General features: G+C 41.4%; 1 protein-coding gene across 12 annotated transcripts in view; it reads right to left on the bottom strand.

Annotated features, from left to right (window-relative positions):
• Synrg (synergin gamma) overlaps window positions 1-24,051 on the bottom strand; it is an 82,157-nt gene that overhangs the window by 38,593 nt on the left and 19,513 nt on the right. For 10 of the 12 annotated variants that reach the window (XM_027426425.2, XM_027426431.2, XM_027426424.1 and 7 more), the window contains 8 exons: window positions 22,594-22,896; window positions 21,057-21,290; window positions 20,114-20,191; window positions 18,413-18,609; window positions 17,411-17,659; window positions 14,974-15,107; window positions 5,606-5,718; window positions 5,362-5,424 (listed from right to left, as the gene is read on the bottom strand). In XM_027426425.2, the coding sequence (XP_027282226.1) occupies window positions 5,362-5,424; window positions 5,606-5,718; window positions 14,974-15,107; window positions 17,411-17,659; window positions 18,413-18,609; window positions 20,114-20,191; window positions 21,057-21,290; window positions 22,594-22,896 (1,371 nt within the window). The remainder of the gene's footprint in view (window positions 1-5,361; window positions 5,425-5,605; window positions 5,719-14,973; window positions 15,108-17,410; window positions 17,660-18,412; window positions 18,610-20,113; window positions 20,192-21,056; window positions 21,291-22,593; window positions 22,897-24,051) is intronic. The other 2 variants (XM_027426433.2, XM_027426432.1) reach the window with 1 other exon arrangement.

The following is a 24,051-nucleotide window of genomic DNA, read 5'->3' as shown; positions in this document are numbered from 1 at the left end:
AGTAGTAAATTTTTGGTCTTTTTTTTTTTTTTTTTTTTTTTTTTGAGGCAGAGTCTCACATGGTAGCCCAGGCCAACCTTTAACTCATGGCCTCTGTCCTGCCTCAGTCTCATGAATGCAATAATTAGAGGTGTGAGCTAAGATGTCCAGATCATGTCCTAAATACACTTTTGATGTACTGCTTTGAAATATCTGTGAAATTGACAGGCTTTGATTTTAAACACAAATCACACAGCAAACTAAACTTACTGATGATGAATTGTAAATTTTTCCACCAGAAATGTAAACTGGGTGAAAGGGTTAAAAGGAAATGAAAATGGGGGTTTATAACTTCAAAAACAAAGCATATTTCAGCAAATAGGCTAGCTGGGAGTGGACCTGCTATCCCACTGGCAGTTTTTTGGTTCACTTGTGGATTCTTGCAAGCTCCTTTGATTTTTATAACTTTTTAGTCTCTGAGAAAATTTCAAGTGAGTATATTTGGCTAAAGCCCCGATAAGAAGTGTCCTTTCTTTATGTAGAACATTTTCAGAACTTAGGCGGAACTTCTGGCTTAGCCTGTGAGTATATATTAAACTCCGACTCAGCAATTCGAGAAACTCCACTCTGAACTGGGGTCCTGCAGAGGCTTTAAGGCTTGACATTAAGAACCCCCATTGCCCCTAATTTTTGGCTCAAATTTGCTATGTATGCAAGGATGATCTTGTGCTCCTCATCTGCCTGCCTCCACTTTCCAAGTGCTGGGAGGAAGGGTCTGTACCACAAATGGCTCAGACCAAGGAAATATTTTTTTAAAGTTTAGGAGACTAAAACATTCAACATAATTGATCTAAGTTAGTAACTCAGAAGGCTTTAAACTGAGTGAAGTAAAGAGAAATGAAAACAAGCAAATCAAAATGACAATAACTGGGCCTGGTGCTGCTTACATTTTGGGCACCACTACCTTTTCCTATTGTCTCTAATAAGAATAATGTTTACAGGGCTGGAGAAATGGCCCTGTAAGCAGTTAAGTGTGCTGACTGTTCTTTCAGAGGACCTGGGTTCAGTTCCCAGCACTCACATGGCAGCTCATAACTGTCTGTAATTCCATTTCCTGGAAATCCAATGCCCTCTTCTGGGCTCTGAGGGTACTAGGTTCCCATGTGGTACATAGACATACATGCAGGTAAAAACACTTATATACATAAAATAAAAAATTTTAAAGTAACATTTATATCATGATCATTAACACCATATCACATAAAGAACCCTGACACTAAACCAGGCTCTCCTTGAAACTGGTCTAAGACGAAATGAAGTCAGGATTCCTCTAAGGTTCCCATTTGAATGCCTACTGCCTAACACAAATATGGAGGAAGAAAGAGCTTTCACATCTTACAGGCTTAGATGGAACACAAGAAAACATTGCCATAGGGCTCTGGCTTACAGGTAATGGTCTGGCACAGCCTCATGACAATACACAGATTAATAGAAATGGGTTAATTTATAAGAGAGGGCAAGCCAGTAATATGTCTGAACCATTGGCCAAACAATTGTAATTGATATTAAACCTCAGAGTTTATTTCATAAGCAGATGCAGCACCACGGCAACTGGTCCAGTAAGACAGAGAAAAAATTCCAACTACATGTGGCACCAAATGTGAGGCTCTCAAGGCTCCACATAAGACCTGAGAAAGCTTAAAAATAATTTAAGGAAAATAAACTGAGGTCCTTAAAGGAGAAATAGAATAATAAAAATTTATAACAAGCCATGTAAAGATGGAAAACACATGGAGAGTCTGGATTATGCATATTAATGTGTTTTCTTTAAATTTTTTGACTATTAATGAGCTAACTACAGAGTGACATTTCATTGTGGGGACTGCTAAGCTAAACCAACATATAAGTCTACAGACATGTTACTTTGGAAAAGAAGTTCTGCTTTTGTTTCACAGAAGATAAAAAGCTATGGATTCTTTCCTGGCTAATATGGTTTGATTGAACAAGACCATCTGAAACAGCTTCAAGACAACTGGCTGAGATGATGCAGCATCACAGACTACTACAACCAAAATTTAACCATAATTCTAAATTTTCTCCTGATTTCCATAAGATTAACAGCACCCCCAATCAGTCTAGAGAACTATGCCCAAATTCCCCAAATATTATTTATAAAGGTTTGTTTTTATTTAAGAGGGGTTGATTATATATAGTTAATGGCCACAGTCAATCTCTTTCTTTAAAAAGTGGGGGATATGATATAGAAAGGAATACTTCACATTGGTATGGATTTTGGTTTATTGATACAAATTTAAGATCAATTTTGTTATATTGTATTTATACTCTTTTTAAGGTATTATGTTTATGATGTTCATTTAAAAATATAATGTATAATTAGGAAATACATTATATTAATTAGATTAATAGATAGTCATCTATAATAGTCAAACTTACAGTTATGTTAGGTTTTCTAGATATACAGAGGTATAGTTCAGATGGAGAGATAATCTTCAATACTTCAAAGACGTACAGAATATGGCATTTAAAATGTTTTAAGAACTTAGGCTTTTCTTGACAGTGAGACATATCTGCTCCTGGCAACACCAATTACTTCAGAAAGGAGGGTAGGCATCGAAGAAACTCATTATGGAGTTTGCTTTCAGTGTAGCTAGCCATTTGGGCAAGAAACTTCTCTTGCTCGAACTGCTTGACAGTATGCTGTATGAACAGGACATACAGGACCCACAGGAGAGTGACTGCCAAACTTGCCAAGATAGGATAGGATGGTCCTTCAGAGTTCTTGCTTCACAGAGGAAACTGCCAGACATTTTGCAGAACACAGAAGAAAGCAACTGATGAACTTTGCCAGTACAAGGCAGAACAGATCTTCAAATTTCCTGCTTCACTAAGAAATCTGCCAGACACTCTAGGCCAGTAGGCTAAAAACAGATGTCCCAACATTGCAGAGGAACTTTGGGTGACTGTCCAGGAAGCCAGATGTCTCTGTCATTTCTAGAATTTTGGAAACTGCTTGCAATGTACGTCCTGTTTACTTATGTAATATTGCATCCTTCTGGGGTCTTTAATGGAGTTGAAGACAGATAGTTAAAGTTTTCCTTAGTTATGATAAAAGATAAATTAGATATAAAATTTTACACTCACAAAGATAGGATAGATGATAGAGCATTTTTAAAAACTTTGCCAAATGCAAATAGACTAAATATTGTAACTGTAATTTAATGTCTGAGTCATTGGCCCAACAATTGTAATTGATATTAAGCCTCAGAGTGCTATTTCATAAGCTGATGTGGGGACCTGGCGGGCAGGAGAGAAACTAGTCCAGTGGGAACGGGCGAGACAAAAAATTTCAACTACAGGACTCCGGTTGCCAGGCTTGGCAGCAAGTGCCCTTATCCACTGAGCCATCTCCCCAGCCCCAGAGCAGTCTTGAATAATGTTATTCTACAATGTTTTTCTTTCCAAATGATGGATGAGAAACCGAGAGAACAACAATAATGCCAAGCGCCATGCCAGAACTTATTTTAAAAGTCTGATTAAAACTGGTGGCTGCCTTCCGCACAGTTCACAGAAGTGCTGTGAGCAGCCCCATGGCATGTCAGAATAGAGCAGTCACAGCATTCTGACAAAGTATATAAGTTGCCTGGCAGATACCAGTGAAAGGCAATGTACCGTTTTCAGAGGAAACTGCATTGATTTGACATTTACCTGAAATTTTAAAAGTATCTCCCCAAACAAGCCACACTGCATCACTGTAATTTCAAGGCTCCCCAAATTAGCACTGTTCCGAAAGGTAGTGCTCTACTCAGCCTATCACAAGACTTACTAGGCATTGCAACAACTATTAAGGACTTCTGAGTTAAAATCCTAAAGTCTGAGTATATATCATGACAATCATTACCGTGCCATAAAATAGTATGTCATTTTTTTTTTTAAGCTGGGAATGGTAGTACACATCTTTAATCCCATCACTTGAAAGGCAGAGACAAGTGGATCTCTGTGAGTTCCCAGTCAGCTGGGCCTACCTAGAGACTGACAGGCTGTTACTGTGTAGCCCAGGCTGGCCTGGAATTAGCTATGTAACCTAGATTTGTCCTGAACTTGTGATCCTCCTGTCTATACTCCACAAGTACTACAATTACAGGTGTGTGCTATAACATCTGGTTTGCCATTCTTTAAAAATATTTTTTCTGTTTGTAATAGCTAGAACCTGGAAGCAACCTAGATGCCCCTCAACTGAAGAATGGAAAGAGAAAATGTGGTACATTTATACAATGGAGTACTACTCAGCAGAAAAAAGCAATGGAATCTTGAAATTCACAGGCAAATGGATGGAACTAGAAGAAACCATCCTGAGTGAGGTAACCCAATCACAAAAAGACAAACATGAGTCCTCATCCAGTGGCTGATGGAAGCAGAGACAGACATCCACAGAAATACACTGAGCTGAAATCTGAACCTAGTTGAAGAGAGGGAGGAATGAAGAACGAAGGGGTCTGTACCAGGTTGGAGAAACCCACAGAAACAGTTGGCCTGAAAAAGGGAAAGCATATCGACCCCAGACGCTCTTTGGAAGGCCAGTACGGGACTGATCCAGCCCCCTGATCATGGATGCCAATGGGGAGGCCCCTGCACTCCAGGGAGCCTCCGGAAATGGACTGGCGTTTTGCCCTGGTGTGTGGGGCGGACTTTGAGAGCCCATCCCACTTGAAGGGATGTGCTCTGTCTCTGGACACATGGGGAGGGGCCTAGGCCCAGCACAGGAAGATTTGGTGGACTTTGTGGAGCCCCTGTTGGGGGCCCTACCCTGCCTGGGGAGTGGTGGGTGGATGGGGTGGGGGTAGGTTGGAGGTGGGGGAGAAGGAATGGGGGTGAGGGGAGGGAGAAGGAGAGAGGACTTACATGTGAAACAAGCTTGTTCCCTAACTTGAATTAATAATAATAATAATAATAATAATAATAATAATAAAAAGTAAAAAAAAATTTTTTTCTTTAAAAACACATATACAATAAATGAATGTTTATGGATGTCACTAAAAACAAAACCACACAAAAATCTTTTTGTATTTTTGTATTTTTTATTTTTTGGCTTGTCAAGACAGGGTTTCTCTGTGAAATAGTCCTTGCTGTCCTGGAACTCATTCTGTAGATCACACTGGCCTCAAACTCACAGAGATCTGTCTGTCTCTGCCTCCCAAATGCGGGGACTAAAGGCGTGCGCCACCACTGCCCAGCCCTCAAAAAGATTCTTAAAGGGTTAGAGGATGTAGCTCAGTGGTAAAAAACTTGTCTAGCACACACAAGGCACTGGCTTTTACCCCTAATGCAGCAGAAGAAAAAAGGAGAAATGGCCTCCAAACTTACCTAAAGGCTTACTCTCTGCTGTTTGCTCAAGTTCCCTGAATGCACTGTATTTGTCGCCAGACTCTACAACAGAGAGACAGAAACTCATTAAAGTGAGGACGCCAGCCGTCTGCCAGAGAAGCACACACATTTAACAGGTGGAACAGCACCTGATACAGTCAATAAAAAACCTGCCGTGTAAAGATTTATACAACTTAATTAAAAGTTACGGCCACAGATTTATCAACCGACAAACTGCTTTTACCTCCAAACGAAGCAGGGTTTTCAGAGGGCTTGTCAGCAGAGATTCCTTTAAACACTGAGTATTTATCTGTGGAGGCTATAGTTCCAGGAAGTGGTATCAGCAGTGATGGAGTACTAGGAGGAAGGAGGAAATGTACGTTATTGATCAGACCGAAGAATCCTCCCTCATCACCACACGGGCCTGAGGACACAGCTAGAGGTCACAGTTCTCTGCCCTTCCTTTCTTTTGTACAGGGTTTCTCTGTCTTGGAACTCACTTTGTAGACCAAACTGGATTCAAACTAGGAGATCCTCTGCCTCCTAAGTCTAGTATTAAAGGCCTGTGTCACCTCTGCCTGGCTTCCTTCCTCCCTCCCTCCCTCCCTCCTCCTCCCTCCCCTCCCTCCTCCTCCCTCCTCCCTCCCTCCCTCCTCCCTCCCTCCCTCCCTTCTTCCTTCCTTCCTTTTTTTCTTTCTTTCTGGTTTTTCGAGACAGGTTTTCTCTGTAGCTTTGGAGTCTGTCCTGGAACTCACTCTGTAGACCAGGCTGACCTCAAACTCACAGAGATCTACCTGCCTCTGCCTCCCAAGTGCTAGGATTAAAGGTGTACACCACCAATGCCCAGCCTCCATTTCTTTTTAAAAATTTTTTAAAAAATTACTTATGTGTGTCAGGCATAGTGGCATACACCTTTAATCCAATAATTCAGGAGGCAGAGGCAGGCAGATCTCTGTGAGTTCAAGGCCAGCTTGGTCTGCATAGTGAATTCCAGGACATCCAGAGCTACATAGGAGACCCTGTCTCAAAACAAACAAAATGTGTATGTCAGCTGGGTAGTGGTGGCACAAGCCTTTACTCCCAGCACTCGGGAGGCAGACACAGGCGGATCTCTGTGAGTTTGAGGCCAGCCTGGTCTATAGAGCGAGTTCATATAGCCAGGGCTGTTAGACAGAGAAACCCTGTCTCAAAAAATCTAAATTAAAAAAAAAAAGTGTATGTCTGTGTGTGTGTGTGTGTGCCACGTGTATTCAGGTACACCTAGAGACTGGAAGAAGGCATTGGTTCCCCAGGAGCTGTCGTCACAGCAGATATGAGCTGCCTGACATGGGTACTGGGAATGGAACTGAACCTGGTGTTAGCTGTATTCATTCTATGGGGCAGACAGACTGCCTGGGAAAGACCACAAACAGAAATGCAGAGGGAGCTAAAGGAAACAACAAACAAACACCAAAATGCTTTACTGAAGCAGACTGGCATCTGGGGGATAGGAGGGGAAACAGCTGAGCATCCCAGGGATGGGAACTCAAGGTTAGGCATTTTGTTAGCCCCCAGTCCTTCTGTTTTCTTCTACTTTCACCCAAATGTTTGCCCCCACAGGCCTTTTCTTCTCAGCTGCCTTTCCCAAAAGAAAGGGAGTATTCTCCCAACTCTCCCTCACTATGGAAGAGAGCAGCAAGTACTCTTAACTATAACCATGGAGTCATCTCTCCAGACCTTCCTACCATTAAAAAACAAACAAAACCCCCAAAACAGCTGGTGATAGTTTAGTGGATAAAGGTCCCATGCCAGGTTCTACATGGTGGAAGGCGAGAACTGACCCTGAAAGTAGTTCTTTGACCTCCACATGCATGCTGTGGCACACAAGTGCCCACCTGCCACCTCACAAACACTAAAGAATGTAAGCTTTTCAAAGGAGGGAGACTATGTCTCATGTATCCTTCATGTAGCTGAGGAAGATACCAAGTTCCTGACCCTCTTGCCTCTACCTCCTGAATGCTGGGACTACAGCAGTGTGATGGGGATCAAACCCAGGGCTTGTGCAAGTAGGCTGCCAACTGGGCTGTGTCCCTAGCTCTATGGCTTTCTGCTTTAAAGGTTAGAAACTATATATAAACTCCACAAACGATTACAAGCAATGTCCCTTTTCTTGAAAATAAATATTAACACTCAAGTAATGATTTTTTGACTGAGGAGGGGTGACATCTGCACTGACGGTGTCTAAGCACCTGTTTAAACCAAAAAGGCACTGAAAAATAGATCATTACAGAATGACAACTTCCTGCCATTTTAACTTACAGTTCACAATAATTTAATAGTGAATTCCATCAAACATGTATGTTTAATATTTAAAGATAAATGACAACCTAAGACTTCTCTAAAATGGGTTCAGACTGAAAAAATATTTGTAAAATGTTGTTCAAGTCAAGATGTAAATTCTGCTTTTGATCATTGTGCAGAAGTGCAGACATCTGATAAGCAACCACAGAGGTAAGAGAATGAACATTTTTACAGGGATCACACTTGTGGTCCCAAAGAGCTATCTTTCTAGCAAAACAACAATCACTTCAAAATTAGACTGAAGATAGTTTTATCTGTGGACTTTTTTTTTTTTTTTTTGATGGAAAAACAGTGTAATGAGTAGCATCTGCACGGGTGATTCTTGGAAAGCTTAAACACACTATAGAAGCTTTGCTTCTTTTCTCTTATCAGACCCAGGCAGTTCCCTGGAAGAACAACCTTTACATATGAATGGCTGCATTTCACCACCAGCTAGTGTCAGTCAATACCACAGCACAAGATATAGAAATGGATTTCTATTGAGGTCTCTGGCCTGGAGCAAAAGCCTTTCCACAGTCATTTAAATCTTCTTATCAGTGGTCCACAACCAAGGCGAAAACCAGGATGTCCTGCATGCATGGTAATGGGGTCTACCGTGTTTCAAGACTGACAGGCATTGAATATTTAAATTTCACATCCCTGCCACACAGCTGCTGCTATCTGATCTTGACAAATGTAATAGCTTATCATCTATACATGTAGGGGGATGCTTTTACAATCCCATAAATAATTAAACTATAGCTCATTGTCCATAATGTGCATAGCAATACAGGTAATTGGTGTTTAAGGACAAAAAGCCCAGGAAGCTGGATGGCCTGCCTGCTTTTCGGAACCCTCCAATTTTAGCTATGGTCTTTTTAAAGCTCAGTGGCAAAATCTTTCTACTAAATGTGACATTTAATTGAATGTAATTAATATTAAAATTATATTCACAGGACTGGACAAAAAGAGACTGCAGGGTAATGAAATAGCGCTGATGGAAATCAACAGAATTCAGTTCCCTTGCAGAAAGTTGACACACACTAATTATATGCACACCACAAATCAGTGTTCCATTCCAGTCCCTTCTCTGGAGCTATTATTTTTTAAAAGAAGGCTGTAATCACCATCAGAGTGTTTATGCCAGTTATATATAGCAGTTATTATCTGTTTTATACATGAAAACAGTCATTTCTGTTCTTTAAGGGAAGTACTCAAGTGAGAGGGCCACATTGTTTTAAAATGTAAGAATCTGCATTCCATTGAAAGGCAAGACTGATAACCTGGTCATTGAGCAACACATTTGTTTTTCTCCAGAGAAGCTACTTCCATATGGCCATGGCAGATGTTAGGAATAAGAGACCACCATTCCAGCCGAAGTGTCTAGACAAGGTAAAGTCACTCTTGATCATGAAGAGCAAACACACACACCGGAAGTGTCATTTGGGTTTTATTCTAACTTGGGTGGTGACTGTATCTTTTCCTTAATGGTTGGGTTTTGACCTCACAGTCTTAATTTAATTGGCTTAGTCCGTAAAGAATTGGTGCTAGAAAGGAAATGAAGGAAGGGGGGAAGGGTCACTGCTCCAGGCTTTCAGATTGCTGGACTAGAGCAGTGGACCTTTTCATAAACAAACATTGTACTAGGTGGTGGTGGTGGTGGTGGTGGTGGTGGTGGTGGTGGTGGTGGTGGTGGTGGTGGTGATTTTAAAACATTTGCATCAAAGTTTTACAAGGGGGTAAATAGAATTCAGAAATGAATTCCTTGTCCCAAACACAAGTTTTCTAGTATGTGATAGAAAAGACTCCTATTTTAGATTCCTTACACAGACATTTTCTCGTTCTGCTAAATATAAAAATCTATAAAGAAATGCTTAGAGTAGAGTGTATTGGTGTATATCTTTAATCCCAGCACTTGAGAGGCAGAAGCAGGCAGATCTTTTTTGAGGCCAGCCTAGTCTATTTAGTGAGTTTCAGGACAGCCAGGGCTATGTAATATAGAGACCCTGTTTCAACAAACAACCCATAAAAAAAAAAAAAAAAAAAAAAAAGGGCTCAGTTCTCAGCAAAATGAAACAAATGAACCAAACCCCAGGGTCCTGGTGCTTCAACTTTGTAACAACTTTCTGTCTTAGAGCCACATCTGTATGACTGGATCCCCGGTCACCCCACCCCACCCAAGTATGTTGGTGCTTTCAGGCCTGGGATGCTCTCTCTTTGACATCAGAACTGAGTCAGGAGCACAGTGCTTCCACGCTGCTGCTGCTCTCTGAGCAGCAAAAGCCCTTCTTGAAGCTGTTTCTTTTTCTGAAGATGTGGTACAGGCTAGACCATAGATCACAAGGCTCCCCACAACAGGGTTACCCTTAACTGCTGTGTTCTCACCAATTAACACTGCTCTTTGTCAGCCACGCTGCTCTACTGGATAAAGCTTCTCCATTTTGGCTAAACACAGCAGTTGCAGGAACTGAAGTAATTTGGCTCTCAGAACTAAAGCAACTTGTTTTTCTAGATTCTTGCCCTCTCCACCCTGTCAACCCTCCTGTAATGGTGGCCACAGATATGGTTATGGGTTGCCTAATGTTCTCTCACACACCAAACACCTATTTCCATAGCTATCCCTAACAACAGTCTCCCAAAAGAGAAATTCAGTCCTCTTATGTCTCTCCCTTTCTATCCCATAATTGCTCAGCCTGTAGGTGGTGGCGAGCTCTCTGGTTTCTTGGACTAGAGAGCTCCCCTCCACAGGCCTCTTCCCAAATAAATTTTGTGTCGTAGTCATTTGTTCCCTTGTCTGTCTTTCCTTCTCTGGCATGACACGTTCCACCCCAGTCTACCACTGAACACTTTGTTTTGTCATCTTTTCTGACAAATAATGCCCATTTTCTGCTTTCAGACACTGACCAAGGTGGATTCTCTAGGCTTAGTTATTCATATTATGACTCAACAGGCTGCTTTTAAAATAAATTCACAAGACAGACTATGGGTTATCATATTCTAGAGAATTCACATACAGATGTCCCCAGTACGATCAGTGCAGTACTTGCACCCTCTGAACACCTGAAAATCAGTCTCCTAGTTAGTTACAGCACCTAGCACTGTACAAGCTCTGCACACAGCCAGTGTGCAGTACTGCTTAGAGATAAAGATAGCAGACTTTGTGCATTTCAGTAGATACATGATTTTTTTCTGAATATTTCCCAATTTCAGCTGTCTGAACATGCAGATTCCACAGACATGCAATTCAGACTGAGCCATGAGAGCTCTAAAGGATAGGTACCTGATGAAGTAGAGCTTCCATACACAGTAACTGCGAGTTTTGGTCTCTATTTCTTGTGTTTTACCCCAGCGTCTGCTACAAAATAGCTACTGAGTAAACATGCTGAATGAATATGAGAGGGCAAGTGCTCTCATATTCTCTTTAGACAAGAGAAAACTATTTCATTCAGGGAAAACATGGCACTGGATGTAGTGGTGGCGCCCACCTTTAATCCTAGTGCTTGGGAGGCAGAGGCAGCAGAAGTTCGAGGCCAGCCTGGTCAACAAGAGTGAGTACCAGGACTGCCAGAGAAACCTGTCTCTACCCCTGCACCCCTGCAAAAGGGAAACATGGAGGTATGAAATGGAAGCTGTAAAAGTCACATGTGCAGCTGTACACGAAGGTAAATGACATGAAGACAATACAGCAAACAATGCCAGCAGCAGCTGGGCACGGTGGTCCTTAGCACTTTAAAGAGGTAGAGGCAGGAGGAGAGTTATGAGTTCAAGGCTGACCTGGTTGACCCAGCAAGTTCTAGGCCTGCCAGGACTATATAGTAAAAACCCTTTCTCAAAATAAAAAAAAGAAAGAAAGAAAGAAAGAAAGAAAGAAAGAAAGAAAGAAAGAAAGAAAAGGAAAAACAAACAAAACAACCAGATTACTCAATTGTTAAGAGCACTTCCTGCTTTTCCAGAGCACCCAACTTCAGTTTCTAGCTCCAATGTCAGGCAGCTCACAACTGCCTTTAATTCAGCGCCAGGGGATCTAATGCCCTCTTGGGGCCTCCTTGGGCATCTGCACACATGTGACATACATTCACATAGACACACACACACACACACACACTTTGAAAAACAAGAAAACAGCAACAACAAAACAACCAAACAACCGATAAACAAAGAAAAACCCCAAAATAAAAAATAAAAACCTGTCAAAACCCCATATATCTCAGGTCTGGCTATCATTTTAAAACTTTTACCCATAAATTTTGACTTAATACACTAAAAGACCTTTCCCCAAGGGAATGTGCCACCCACTTGATGGACTCAGTTTATAGTTCACATACAATAATATAATCATCTAACAATTATATATGGCTAAGCACTACTGGGGTGAAATATGAGAAATATAGGCCATTACAATTAGGGTGCAATTATAGAAAAGGAGGGATGCTAACTCATCTTAGAGGCATGGGCTGCTGAAGGAGTTAGAAAATGTTTGTTTGAATTTTAGATAGGTTTCTCTATGTAGCCCTAGCTGTCCTGGAACTTACTCTGAAGACCAGACTGGCTTCAAATTCAGAGATCCACCTGCCTCTGCCTCCTGAGTGCTGGGACTAAAGGCATGCTGGTCATCACCACCTGACTTGAAATAACTTTTGAATTAACTCTAGAGAGACCAATAAGGTAAGGTTTTCCAGGTTGAGGGTCAGAGAAAGTACAAATGTCAGGAAGCTTCAAAGGGAATAAATAGTGAGAAGCAAGTCTCTCTGGCAGGTTGGAGTGTGAACTTCATGAAAATGGATTGCTTTGCCATACCAGGCAAAGACAACGAGAGAGAGAGAGAGACAGAGAGACAGAGAGACAGAGAGAGAGACAGAGAGAGAGACAGAGAGAGACCGGCCACTGGTGTTTGGGTGTGGTATTATGGACCAAGGAAGATTAGTAATGGTGATGTAACGAATATTTGTCTCTCAGTAGGAAATTAAATTTGCAGTAAATTTGAGATGCCTTGCCTGAGTCATTCAGATGGGAATGTGCAGATTGTATGTGTAAAGTTTATTTGGAGGAGGAGATCTAGGTAGACATGTGATGGAATGCTTTGTCTAGGAGAGGTGTGATGCACATGCTGGCATTACACTACTAGACACTACATGTTGCTTGCATACATTTTGGTATATGTTTCTGTTGTTTTTGGAGACAGGGACTCACACTGTAGCCCAGACTGGCTTTTTATTCATGGTCCGTCTCCTCCTCAGCTTCTTAAGTGTTGGGATTTCAAGTGCAATTACAAGTGAGCCACCATAGCCAACTGTGTATGATATATTCTCTTCTTTCTTTTTTTCTTTCTTTCTTTCTTTCTTTCTTTCTTTCTTTCTTTCTTTCTTTCTTTCTTTCTTTCTTTCTTTAGGCACGGTTTCTCTGTGTAGATCAGGCTGTCCTGGAACTCACAGAAATCCACCTCCCTCTGCCTCCTGAGTGCTGAGATTAAAGCATTCGCTACCACTGCCCAACTTGTATGATATATTTTTCTTCTTTTTTTCCCCCCTGAGACAGGGTTTCTCTGTGTAACAGCCCTGGCTGTCCTAGAACTCACTCTGTAGACCAAGCTGGACTCAAACTCAGAGAGATCCACCTGCCTCTGCCTCCCAAGTGCTGGGATTAAAGGTGTGCATCACCATTATCTAGTGTATGATATATTCTTATACTCAGAAGAGTAATTTCTGTTCCTGATCTGAAAAATCCTCTATCATGCCTATCTTTAGTTTCTGTGTTATGCAGGGAGGGCTGACTAGTTATGATACCAACTATATGATACCAGCTATATAAACAGGAACATAAAAGAAACACAGATGTGTTCTGCATAACAGAAACCATCCCTTCTGTGTACTCTGCCTGGTATCCCAATCTCTAGAAGAATTACCTAAACAGAGAGTAAGTATGGGAAGAGAGGACAAATACTGACTGAACCAATGACCAGCTCTAGAGCAATGGTTCTCAACCTGTGAGTCACAACCCCTTTGGTGGGAGCTAGCAACCCTTTTACAGAGGTTACTTAAGAACATTGGGAAACAGATATTTACATTACAATTCATAACAGTAGCAAAATCACAGTTATGAAGTAGTAATGAACATAATTTTATGGTTGGGGGGGTCACCACATCATGAGGAACTGTATTAAAGGGTTATAGCATTGGGAAAGTGGAAAACCATTGCTCTAGAGAAAAACCTAAGTGAAATGTTTGTGTATATGTATGCAAACAAGCAGAAATCTGGAGGTCAAAAGCCATTGATGAGAAAAAAATGATAAATGAATTATTAAAGTCCAGAGCCCTGAATTATGATTTTCATGGAAAATCAGGGCATAGCATACTACTAAAAAATATAAAATTACATGTTCCTGTTAAAACTTTTTTCAATAGCTGAAGACTGGATATAATGAAAGAATTCAAAGCCTTGTGGTACAAGCACTCAGCTGTCACAAGTCAGGTTTGTTGTTGTTATCTCCCTCCCTCCCTCCCTCCCTCCCTCTCTCCCTCCCTCCCTCCTTCCCTCCCTCCCTTCTATTCTTTCCTTCTTTCTCCCCCCTGCCTCTTTCTTTCCTCCTTTTTAGACAGGTTTTTCTCTATGTAGCTCTGGCTATCCTGAAACTCACTAAGTAGACCAGGCTGGCCTTGAACTCACAAAGATCCACCTGACTCTGCCTCCTTTAAAGGGATGCATCATCACACCCTGCTCCACAAATCAGGCATAAATATGACAAGCAAGTGTATACTGGAAGGAAGGGGAGGAGCCAAAGTGTTGTAGAATATTTCTTTACACTGTGTGAAGATGTGTCATTGTGATTGGTTTAATAAAAAGCTGAACATCCAATAGCTATGCAGGATTTCCAGCCATAGAGGATGCTGGGAAGAAGGATAGAGTCGAGCAGCATGGGTATTACAAAGTCAAGGTAACCAAGCTACGTTAAAGAATGTAGATTAAAAGATATGGGTTAGTTCAGGGTATAAGAACTGGTTAGAAATAACCCTAAGCTTTTGGCTAAGCTTTTATAATTAATAAGAAGTCTCCATGTCATTATTTGGGAGCTGGCTGGTGGGACAGAGAAAGACTCGTTACACCAAAGTTCAAGTGGACAGCAGAGCACAGCAGCAGAGAATAAAAGTATGAAGGCAGAGGATGGCCCAGGCACATGAGAGAAATAGGTATATAACTGCTCTTTGGACAGGACACTTGTTTTCAGGCTTCTTATACCATGGATGCCCTTCCCCTAATGATAAAATTCAATGTTAAATATATTTAACTCATTTCTACCTGTTTCCATGCTGGGAATTACTTGTTTTTGAGGAAGCAGGCACCTCTTGGAAGTCAGTGAAAGAATCATCTAGGGATCCTGACTTGGAAGCATCTTGAAAATCCTGGAAGTCATCTTCTTCTGTCTTTCCCACCTAGATTTAGAAAGTATCTTAGAGTTAGGGTTACTATTGCGGTAATGAAACACCATGACCAAAGAAACTTAGGGAGAAAAGGGTTTATTTGACTTACACTTTCATATCATTATTCATTATTGAAGGAATTCGGGACAGGAACTCAAACAGGGCAGGAACCTAGAGGCAGGAGCTGATGCAGAGGCCATGGAGGAGTGCTGCTTACTGGCTTGATTCTCATGGCTTGCTCAGCCTACTTTCTTATAGAACCCGGGCCCACCAGCCCAGGCATGTCATCACTCACAATGGGCTGGGCCCTCCCCCTTCAATCACTAATGTCCTATAACCAGCTCTTATGGGGGCATTTTCTAAATTGGGACCTTTCAGATAGCTCTAGTTTGTGTCAAACTGACATAAAACTAGTCAGTACAGAAAGGATATTTACCTAGGGAACACAAGACTGCCAAAGCAAATAACTGCTCTCCAAGCAGCAATCTCAGAGACTATCACTTAATTGCTCAATTTAGTTACAACTGCCTAATTTCATAATCACACATAGTGTGTGTGTGTATGTGTGTGTGTGTGTGTGTGTGTGTGTGTGTATGAGAGAGAGAGAGAGAGAGAGAGAGAGAGAGAGAGAGAGAGAGAATGCACATGCACTGTGCTGGAGGTGCACACAGAGTCTTGTGCATATTAGGCAAGCATTCTACCACTGAGCATATATTGCTCCAGGCAAGAACATAATTGAGATCTAACAACAAAAGTGCTTAAGGCAAGAATTCTGTTCCATATTTTAAAGTATTCTCTGGTATAAATGTAAAGAGACTGGTCCAAATAGCTAACCTCTGAATATTTTTAAAGTAGCTGGATTACATTGTTAGGTTGCTGGCAGCAAACCAATGCCGACAGCAATGTTTGTGAACAGACACAACATGAGCCCTTGGTACCCAGTCATACACATGCATGAAGCAAACACAGGCTCCTAGGTTAATACCCAGAGTAGCAGCAGACTGTTCACGGTCCATTTGCTTTATGGAACAAGCTCACACTACACTGTTCAGTACTTTAAAAATGTAATTACACAACAGGCTCATCCTTCCATGCCATAAATGCAGATCTATTTTGTTAATTTTAATGACTACATTCCACTATATGGAGAAACTGAAATCCATTGAACACTTTCTTCATGATGAGCAGTATGTTTTACCTAACAAGAAGAGTTACTGCTGATATGTCTATCTGTGCTAACCTTAGTTACTATCTCTGAAGACATGGGTGTGTTTTCAAACAGTTGTGCCAACAAACCTGCAGGATTTGTCACTTTCCTTACATGGTCACTGACTTCAAATATCTGCACATTAGAAATATTGGTGTGCTCATTTAAGAAGTGAAAATTTTTAATCTTTTTTTTTGAGACAGAATCTCACCATGTATACTGGCTGGTTTTGTGTGTCAACTTGACACAAGCTAGAGTCATAAGAGAAGAAGGAGCCTTCATTGAGAAAATGCCTCCATGAGATCCAGTCGTAAGGCATTTTCTCAATTAGTGATCAATGGGGGAGGACCCAGTCCATGATGGGTGGTGCCATCCCTGGGCTGGTGGTGTTGGGTTCTGTCAGAAAGCAGGGTGAGCAAGCCAGTAAGCAGCACCCCTCCATGGCCTCTGTATCAGCTCCTGCCTCTAGGTTCCTGCCCTGATTTCCTACAATCATGAACAGCAATGTGGAAATGTAAGCCAAATAAACTTTTTTCTCCCACTCATTTTTTGTTATGGTGCTTCGTTGCAGCAATAGAAACCCTAACTAAGACACCATGCAGTCCTGGCTGGCCTGGAACTTTCTAAGTAAACCAGGATGACCTCAAATTCAGAGATTACTGCCTCTGCCTCCTGAAAGCTGAAATCAAAGGTGTGGACTACACATCTGGCCTTAACTCAATCTCTCTCTCTCTGTATGTGTGTGTGCCATGTGCAGAAGACCAGAGGTTGGAATTGAGTCTTCCTTCACTGCTTTCCATTGTAGAAAATACCTTAATTCTCAACAAATATTTTGTGTGATTAAAGAATAGTTAAAAACAAATAAAAATAAACAATTAAAATTTGTGTTATCTTAATACTTGAAAATTATTTCTTGCAGAGTTAGGGTAAAACTTAGGACCCTGAGCATTGTAGGTGAGAGCTCATTGGTGACCACACCTTTGTCTCCACACCGCTTAATTTTCACATCAAGTGCCCACCATAATCCAGCAGACTGTATCTCTGGAAGGAAAGCTATCCACATGCACTTTCAGGAATGATCTAGCACACACAAAGCTTCTCCGTTTACCTGATTTGATGGGTAGGCTGTCATGAAGCCACTGGAAGTTGGTGCTGCAGCTCCACCCACTGGTCCAACAAGGTTAATGCCCATGATGGGCTGTCCAAGGCTGAGGGGCATGGAGCCTGCTTGGACAGAGGGCATTGCAGTCGGCTGGCTCACTGGGGTAGGCAGAGCCAGAGGAAAGCCGCTTAAGGTGGGAATGGGAGCCGCTGGGAACTGGCTCAAAGCATCAGGGCTCATGGCAGGAACGCCCCTCTACAGGAACATCAGGAAATGAAAACATTTTAGCTGACTGCAGACCATGTCAAATTCTGTGCAAGAGAGACCTACACATAGCTTTCCTGTTGTCTCACTCTCTTTGACTGACTCCTCAAATACACGGATCTGATACCAGGAGAAAAGTAGAAAGGACAATGCAGCAGGATCCACTACTGTTCTACTTCTAAAAATGTAATTATACAAGGCCATCCTTTCACACAGCAAACGTGGACCTATTTATTTCATCTAACTATCCCCATTTAAAACTCCAATGCTAATACTTAGACAACACCAGCACACACCGACTGTGACATTTTCTGTCTGGTAAGTTTGGTTAATTTGCTAAACTCAAATAACTTAAACTAATTCCAAAACATAAGAAAAGTTGTTACTAGGCTAACTATACTTTTTGTTTGTTTTTCAAGGCAAGGTTTCAATGTGTAGCTCTGGCTGCCCTTGAACTCACAGAGATTAAAGGTATGCACCACCACTGCCGGGCCAGGCTAAGTATATTTTAAGGAATTCTAAACAAGGGCAGAAGTTGATTTCATCAATTACTTTCACTTTCAAACAAAAGAATAACTTGCTAGGATGTGCATTATATGAACTATACATTTTTGAAACACTTTCTCACAAATGATCTAAATTTTAATGTACAAGGAGATCTACAAGGCGGTAGTGAAAAAAGGGTTCACACCCTTTCAACCTGTGGTAACAACACACTGTTCTAACATAAGACACACAGTCTACCTGTGTTACTGCTACCATGGCGAGAACAGTATAAAGCTCTTCCTTAGTAAGTTTGCCAGGTGTAGTCCGATTGGCTAAGGCCCATATCTGTCCGAGAGTTTCCCTGGGAAGTCCAGATGACATCAGAATGGGATAAAGTTTAGCAGTATCTATTCCAGTTGGAGTCATTGTAGTTTCTAAAATTTTCTTATAGGCATCTATTAAAAGAAAGACCAGATGACAAATGCAAACGCATTGCAGGTGATTGACTTTGTTGTTGCCATTGTTGGTATAAAAGAATAATCTAAAGTCAAATTGCTTTAATTTAGTTGGCATCTGACTCAGTGGGGAAAGGCACCTGATGACCTGAGTTCAATTCTTGGAACACACAAGGTGGAAGGAGAGGACCTATTCCCATAAGTTGTCCTCTGACTTCCACAGACTTGACTGGGAAAGGATGCACGCATGTGTATGGAAACTATCTGCAAACTATCAGAAAATGGACAGAACTAAAAAAAAATACACTAAGAGCTAGTTTCTGTAGGTTTGGGAGAATATCTAGTTTTTGATTTATGGTTGTATGATCACAATAAAAAGTAGATATTACCAGTTCCTTCCAGAAAGAAATTCTCCTGTAGAGATCTTGCATCAAGGTTGATTTACTCAAGTGGAGAATAACTTTGTACCACCCTTGAGCACTGATGAGCTAGCGGACATCACCTCCAGCTTGCAAGGCGCTGAGCAGCAAACCAAGCAGCTGTGACTTACTAACCACAGCATCTGCTGATGAGAGGACCGCTGTTTCTGTGTTTATTGATCATGGCTTAAACATACCACTGTCTGGTATCCACTAAGGACTACCACACAATTCATTTTAGCCATTTCTTCAGCTCAGCAATAAAACTACACATGAAAAAAACAAACAAACTCACTCTACTTTCCAATGTAGAAAACGATGCTACCCAATCTTTCATTTTATATAGTTTCATAAGACCATCAGAAAAAAATACACTTACAATCCATATAAATTGAGAAAGTCTTAAACATACTAGTGTGATTCTTTAAAAAAGATATTTTTAAAATTTGTATGTGTTTCGCCTGCATGTAAATCTGTGTACTACATGTGTGCTTGGTGCTTGCAGAAGCCAGAAGATGGTGTCTGGTGCCCTGGAACTGGAATGTGGTTGTGAGTCATTATGTGGGTTCTAGGACTTGAACCCAGGTCTTCTGGAAGAGCAGCCAAGTTCTTAACCACTGAGCCATCAAATCACTTCAGCCCCAATAGCGTGATTCTTGATAGGTTATTAATAGTCTTTGAAACAAGTATCTGATCATATAATCATTTAAGACACAATAACTCTAATTGCTTGGCCTTTGCCCCATTAGCCACCTTGCCACTCTCAATAAAGTAGTCTCTCTCTCTCTCTCCTGTTTTTTTTTTTTTTTTTGAGACAGGGTCTCACTGTGTAGTCCTGGCTGTCCTGGAACTCACAGAGAGCCACCTGCCCCTGCCTGCTAAGAGCTGAGAGTAAAGGCTTGCATAACCATGCCCAGCCCACATGAAGTTTATTTAGTTTTCTATACTCCACAGGAAAAAAAATATAAGTAACAATTCCTTCTGCATATTTTGTAACCATGACAGTAAATATTTAGAAATACTTCTATAATATTTAAAGTAACATATCTAAGAGGGGAATGCTGGGCAAAGCATCTTTACTTTACCTGGAACCAAACTCTCATTGTAAATCCAAGGAGGCATTCTGGGCTGAACAGGATCCTGAGAGGGAAACACGGCCACCCCTAGAAGGTAAGGATGGTTAATGATCTGGAGAAGAGAAAAGCCACTGTTTTTTACAAAGAGGAGCACTAGCTGCAGTCACTAGAAAAGTCACCAACATAATATAAGCACTTGGTTTCCAGCAACTCTTGTGCAGTCACTATGAATTAAAACATAAAGAGAGAGTATTAGGTACCAAATCAATAATCGGAGTCACCGGGGGCATGCACCATTTAATGTGTTTGACAAGTTATGGGGAAAACACAATAGACAGTGGCTTAAAATTACGTGTGTAAAATATCCCCCTTGGGTTTGTCTCCAGGGTTGCCCATATCCTGCTTCATCTCCAGTTAAAATATGGATTTAGCTTTTGTGTTTTGAGAACAGGACCTATGGCCATGTGGCTACTGAGTGTACAGTCCACTGCAGCTCAAAGACCTGCTTGACTTTCTCCAGTGCTGTGGGCCGAGTGTGTGAATCTGGATCTTTTAGGTCACAGCACAGACAATTTAGCTCAGACAGAAAGACTGCATTTTCATTGGTGACTTTTTCAGTTACAGATAAACTGTTTAACTTTTACCAAAAACCAGAGAGCATGAGATGAACCAGAAGGGAACTGTTGTCAAATGAGAGGAAATTTTAGATTAGGAGTGATTCCGATTAGGAAACAGGCTTATCAAAATCATTTGAAGAGGAGTAATACAGTTGTTCAAAGAATTCAGAGCAAAATCTTAGAGGTTAATTGGAGAAAAGACTGCATAAATGTTTTTAAGCAAAATCTGAATTAGCACAATCAAGCAGCATCCATTTTAAGATTAATGCTCAAGTGTTAGCGGCTGAGCGGCAGTTGGTTAAACAAAGTTTGTGCTGAATGTTGCAGGAGCTCACCACTCTCTCCATTCGGCAGGTTTTGGTCTGAAGTCTTTTCTGCCTCTGCAGTGGTGAGACCACTTACACATCCATCTACGGCACCCCCGTTACGGGCCATTAAACTGGGGCAGTTCTTACTGGAACCTGGGACTATGGCTTTTTGCCCAACTTCAGGAGTGTTTAATTTAATTTGTTCCTGCCCAGATGTACTTAAATCACAAGATACTAGGAGCTTCTCTTCCAAGGAAGGGCCTAAACAAACAGCATGAAGGATTACTTGTGTATGACTTACATATCCCAATCTTGTCACCATCCCTTCCCACCCTCATGTTCTCAGGGGAAAAACTCCCACAGAGCATGGAATTATATAGTAATTCAATTGTTACCATTGGTGTAGGATTTGAGAGACTTCAGAGGTTTGGGGGAACTCAACATAATTACCCTACTTGGTTCTCAGGGATTCCATGCCACAGGAGGTAGACCCATGCAGTGAGGGGGGGCATGCTGTGGGAATTCGGCAAGCTCCCAGACACAGACAGTGTCTAACTAGTGGGAGACCTGACTGGCCTGTTTTCCACATCTGTCAAATGACGAAGTCTTAAAGACTACAAACAGGTCTCCCAGGACACTTCCCAGCACACTCTGTCTTGAGATAGACTGTGCCTGCCCCATGATTTCACAAATGATTAAAATGGAAGTACAGAAATGTTTAAAGACTTGTCCAAGGATAAAACATGTCACTGCAGAAGGCTGGCCTCAAACCTGAGCAGGTCTGATACCTCTGTCTGCCTAGTACTGGAATTACAGACACGGTCACCACATCCTTCTTAGATGGAGTCCTTCTTTTCTTTTTCTTTCTCTTCCTTTCTTCCTTTCTTCTGCCCTTCCTCCCTTCCTTCCTTTTTTTTCCTTCCATTTTGAAACAGGGTCTTGTGTAGCCCAGGCTGCCTTGAACTATGTAGCTCGAACTCCTGATTTTTCTGCCTCCATGACTCAAGGAATGAATTACAGATGTGTATACCATAGCTGGCTAAGATATCACACTTTAAAAGGGTGTGATTTATTTCTCTTTGTGTGTGTATGTTGGTGCATATGTGAAAGTGAGAACTTATAGGAGTCACTTCTCCCCTTCCAGAGTGTGAGTTCTGGGGATAAACTCAGGTCATCAGGCTTGGTGGCAAGCACATTACCTTCTGAGCCATCTCATTGGCCCTGAAAGATTACTTTTTAATGGCGTTCTCTCTATAGCATTATTTTAACACTATATCAGTGATTCTTTTTTTCCCAAGCAAAAGCATAATCTTAAGAAGTCAGTTTGCTTTTAAAGTTTTCTGGTGGTTTCACCTGTTTCTAACACAACAGCAAAAGGTTTTAAATCACTTTCTAGCAAATGAAGATGCAAAAACTTCATCTAGCCTAGCATTGGTAGCTGTTGATGGTTCTCACAAATAACATACCACGTTTCTTTGCCAATAGCACTGTATAATTCTACATAAATAAGAGAAATAAATTATCCTACAATATCTTAACACTTCGATAATAACACTAGAGTTACCTGCTTTTTGCACACTGTGTGAAGCTGAAGCAGCAGAGAAACAAGGAATTTGCCCAGGGCCACCATGTAAGGCAAAAGACACTGGAACCTGACCTGGAGGGAGAGGCTGTGCTCCAGCCTTCTGTGTGTGCAACTGGCCGAGTGGGGTTGTGGGGAGGAAAGACTGAAAGGGACCGGCCGTGGAAGGGGGCCCACAAGTGGGAACCTCAACAGGTCCCTGCATAAAATCACTGAATTCGTCTTCGTCAAGAAAGGCAGGTGATGGGGAGACAGTTTTAGTAGAATGAGATGATGTGGGACAATCTGCAAAATGGAAAATGGCAATGAAACACACAGGAATGAAAACCGAAGAGAGAAAGAAATCCAGATGTAACACAACCCTCAGAACATACTGAAATATGAACAGTGGAGGTGAGTGAGAACAACAGTCAATGGAACCAGAGTGCTCCTGGAACACCTCGATGTCTGTTTTGTTCTAAAAATAAATTCTAGAGCTATTTTATATTTGGTTGAAGAACAGACAAAATTAACTTACATTTCCTTTTTTCATTTTATTAGGTAGTACTAAGTGTGTATCAAAGTGGTAATTATTTCTGAAATCCAAGTGGTCTGTCTGATAATATCTCTTTTATTTGTCTATATGTTTATTTTTTGAGACAGAGTCTGTCTACTATGGAACTTGCTCTGTAGACCAGGCTGGCCTCAAACTAACAGAGATTGACCTGCCTTGGCCTCCCAAGTGCTGGGATTAAAGGCGTGTGCCACTACATTTGGCCTAGACAATCTTACTAAACAAACAAACAAACAAACAAACAAACATATATGAACAGAGATCTGAACAACACAACACAGTTGATTACTTACTTGCTGCTGAATGCTGGCCACAGATCTGTGCTAACAACAGAACTCTATATGAACACAATGTGGGACCTAACAATGGCCACTGCTCTCTGCCTTTTCTATATTCGGTGCCAGGTCCAGTTTTTGCCCTAACTTTCAATGTTTGTATGCTGACAGGCTCAGCTATATATCTTGTGTTGACCTAGAACTTGCTATGTATGTACTCTAGGCTAGCCTCAAGCTCACAGCTCCTCTACCTTAGCCTCCTGGTGCTGAGTTTACAGGGCTATGTCACCACACTGCCTGAATCACTTCATCACTAGCTTGTATGGCTTATACATAATTTCAGTTCTAGATATACTTTTCCTTATCTCAAAACGATTGATAGTATCTATTCTCCTTCCAATTTTAGTGTATACTTTACTTTGGGCATGATTTTGGTAATAGGAATCAAGGTACATAATCTAATCAGTGAAATAAACAGGATCAAGAATTAATAACAGGCTGGAGAGATGGCTCAGTGGTTAAGAGCACTTAATGCTCTTCCAGAGGACCTGGAGTATGGTTCCTGGCACCCATATCAGTTTCACAACATCTTGTAACTCCAGGCAGGGTGCC

The sequence above is a fragment of the Cricetulus griseus genome, chromosome 7, assembly GCF_003668045.3.
Source record: "Cricetulus griseus strain 17A/GY chromosome 7, alternate assembly CriGri-PICRH-1.0, whole genome shotgun sequence".
Classification (NCBI taxonomy): Eukaryota; Metazoa; Chordata; class Mammalia; order Rodentia; family Cricetidae; genus Cricetulus; species Cricetulus griseus.
The sequence above is the reverse complement of the archived record's forward strand: the minus strand, read 5'-3'. Positions and strand labels throughout refer to the sequence as shown.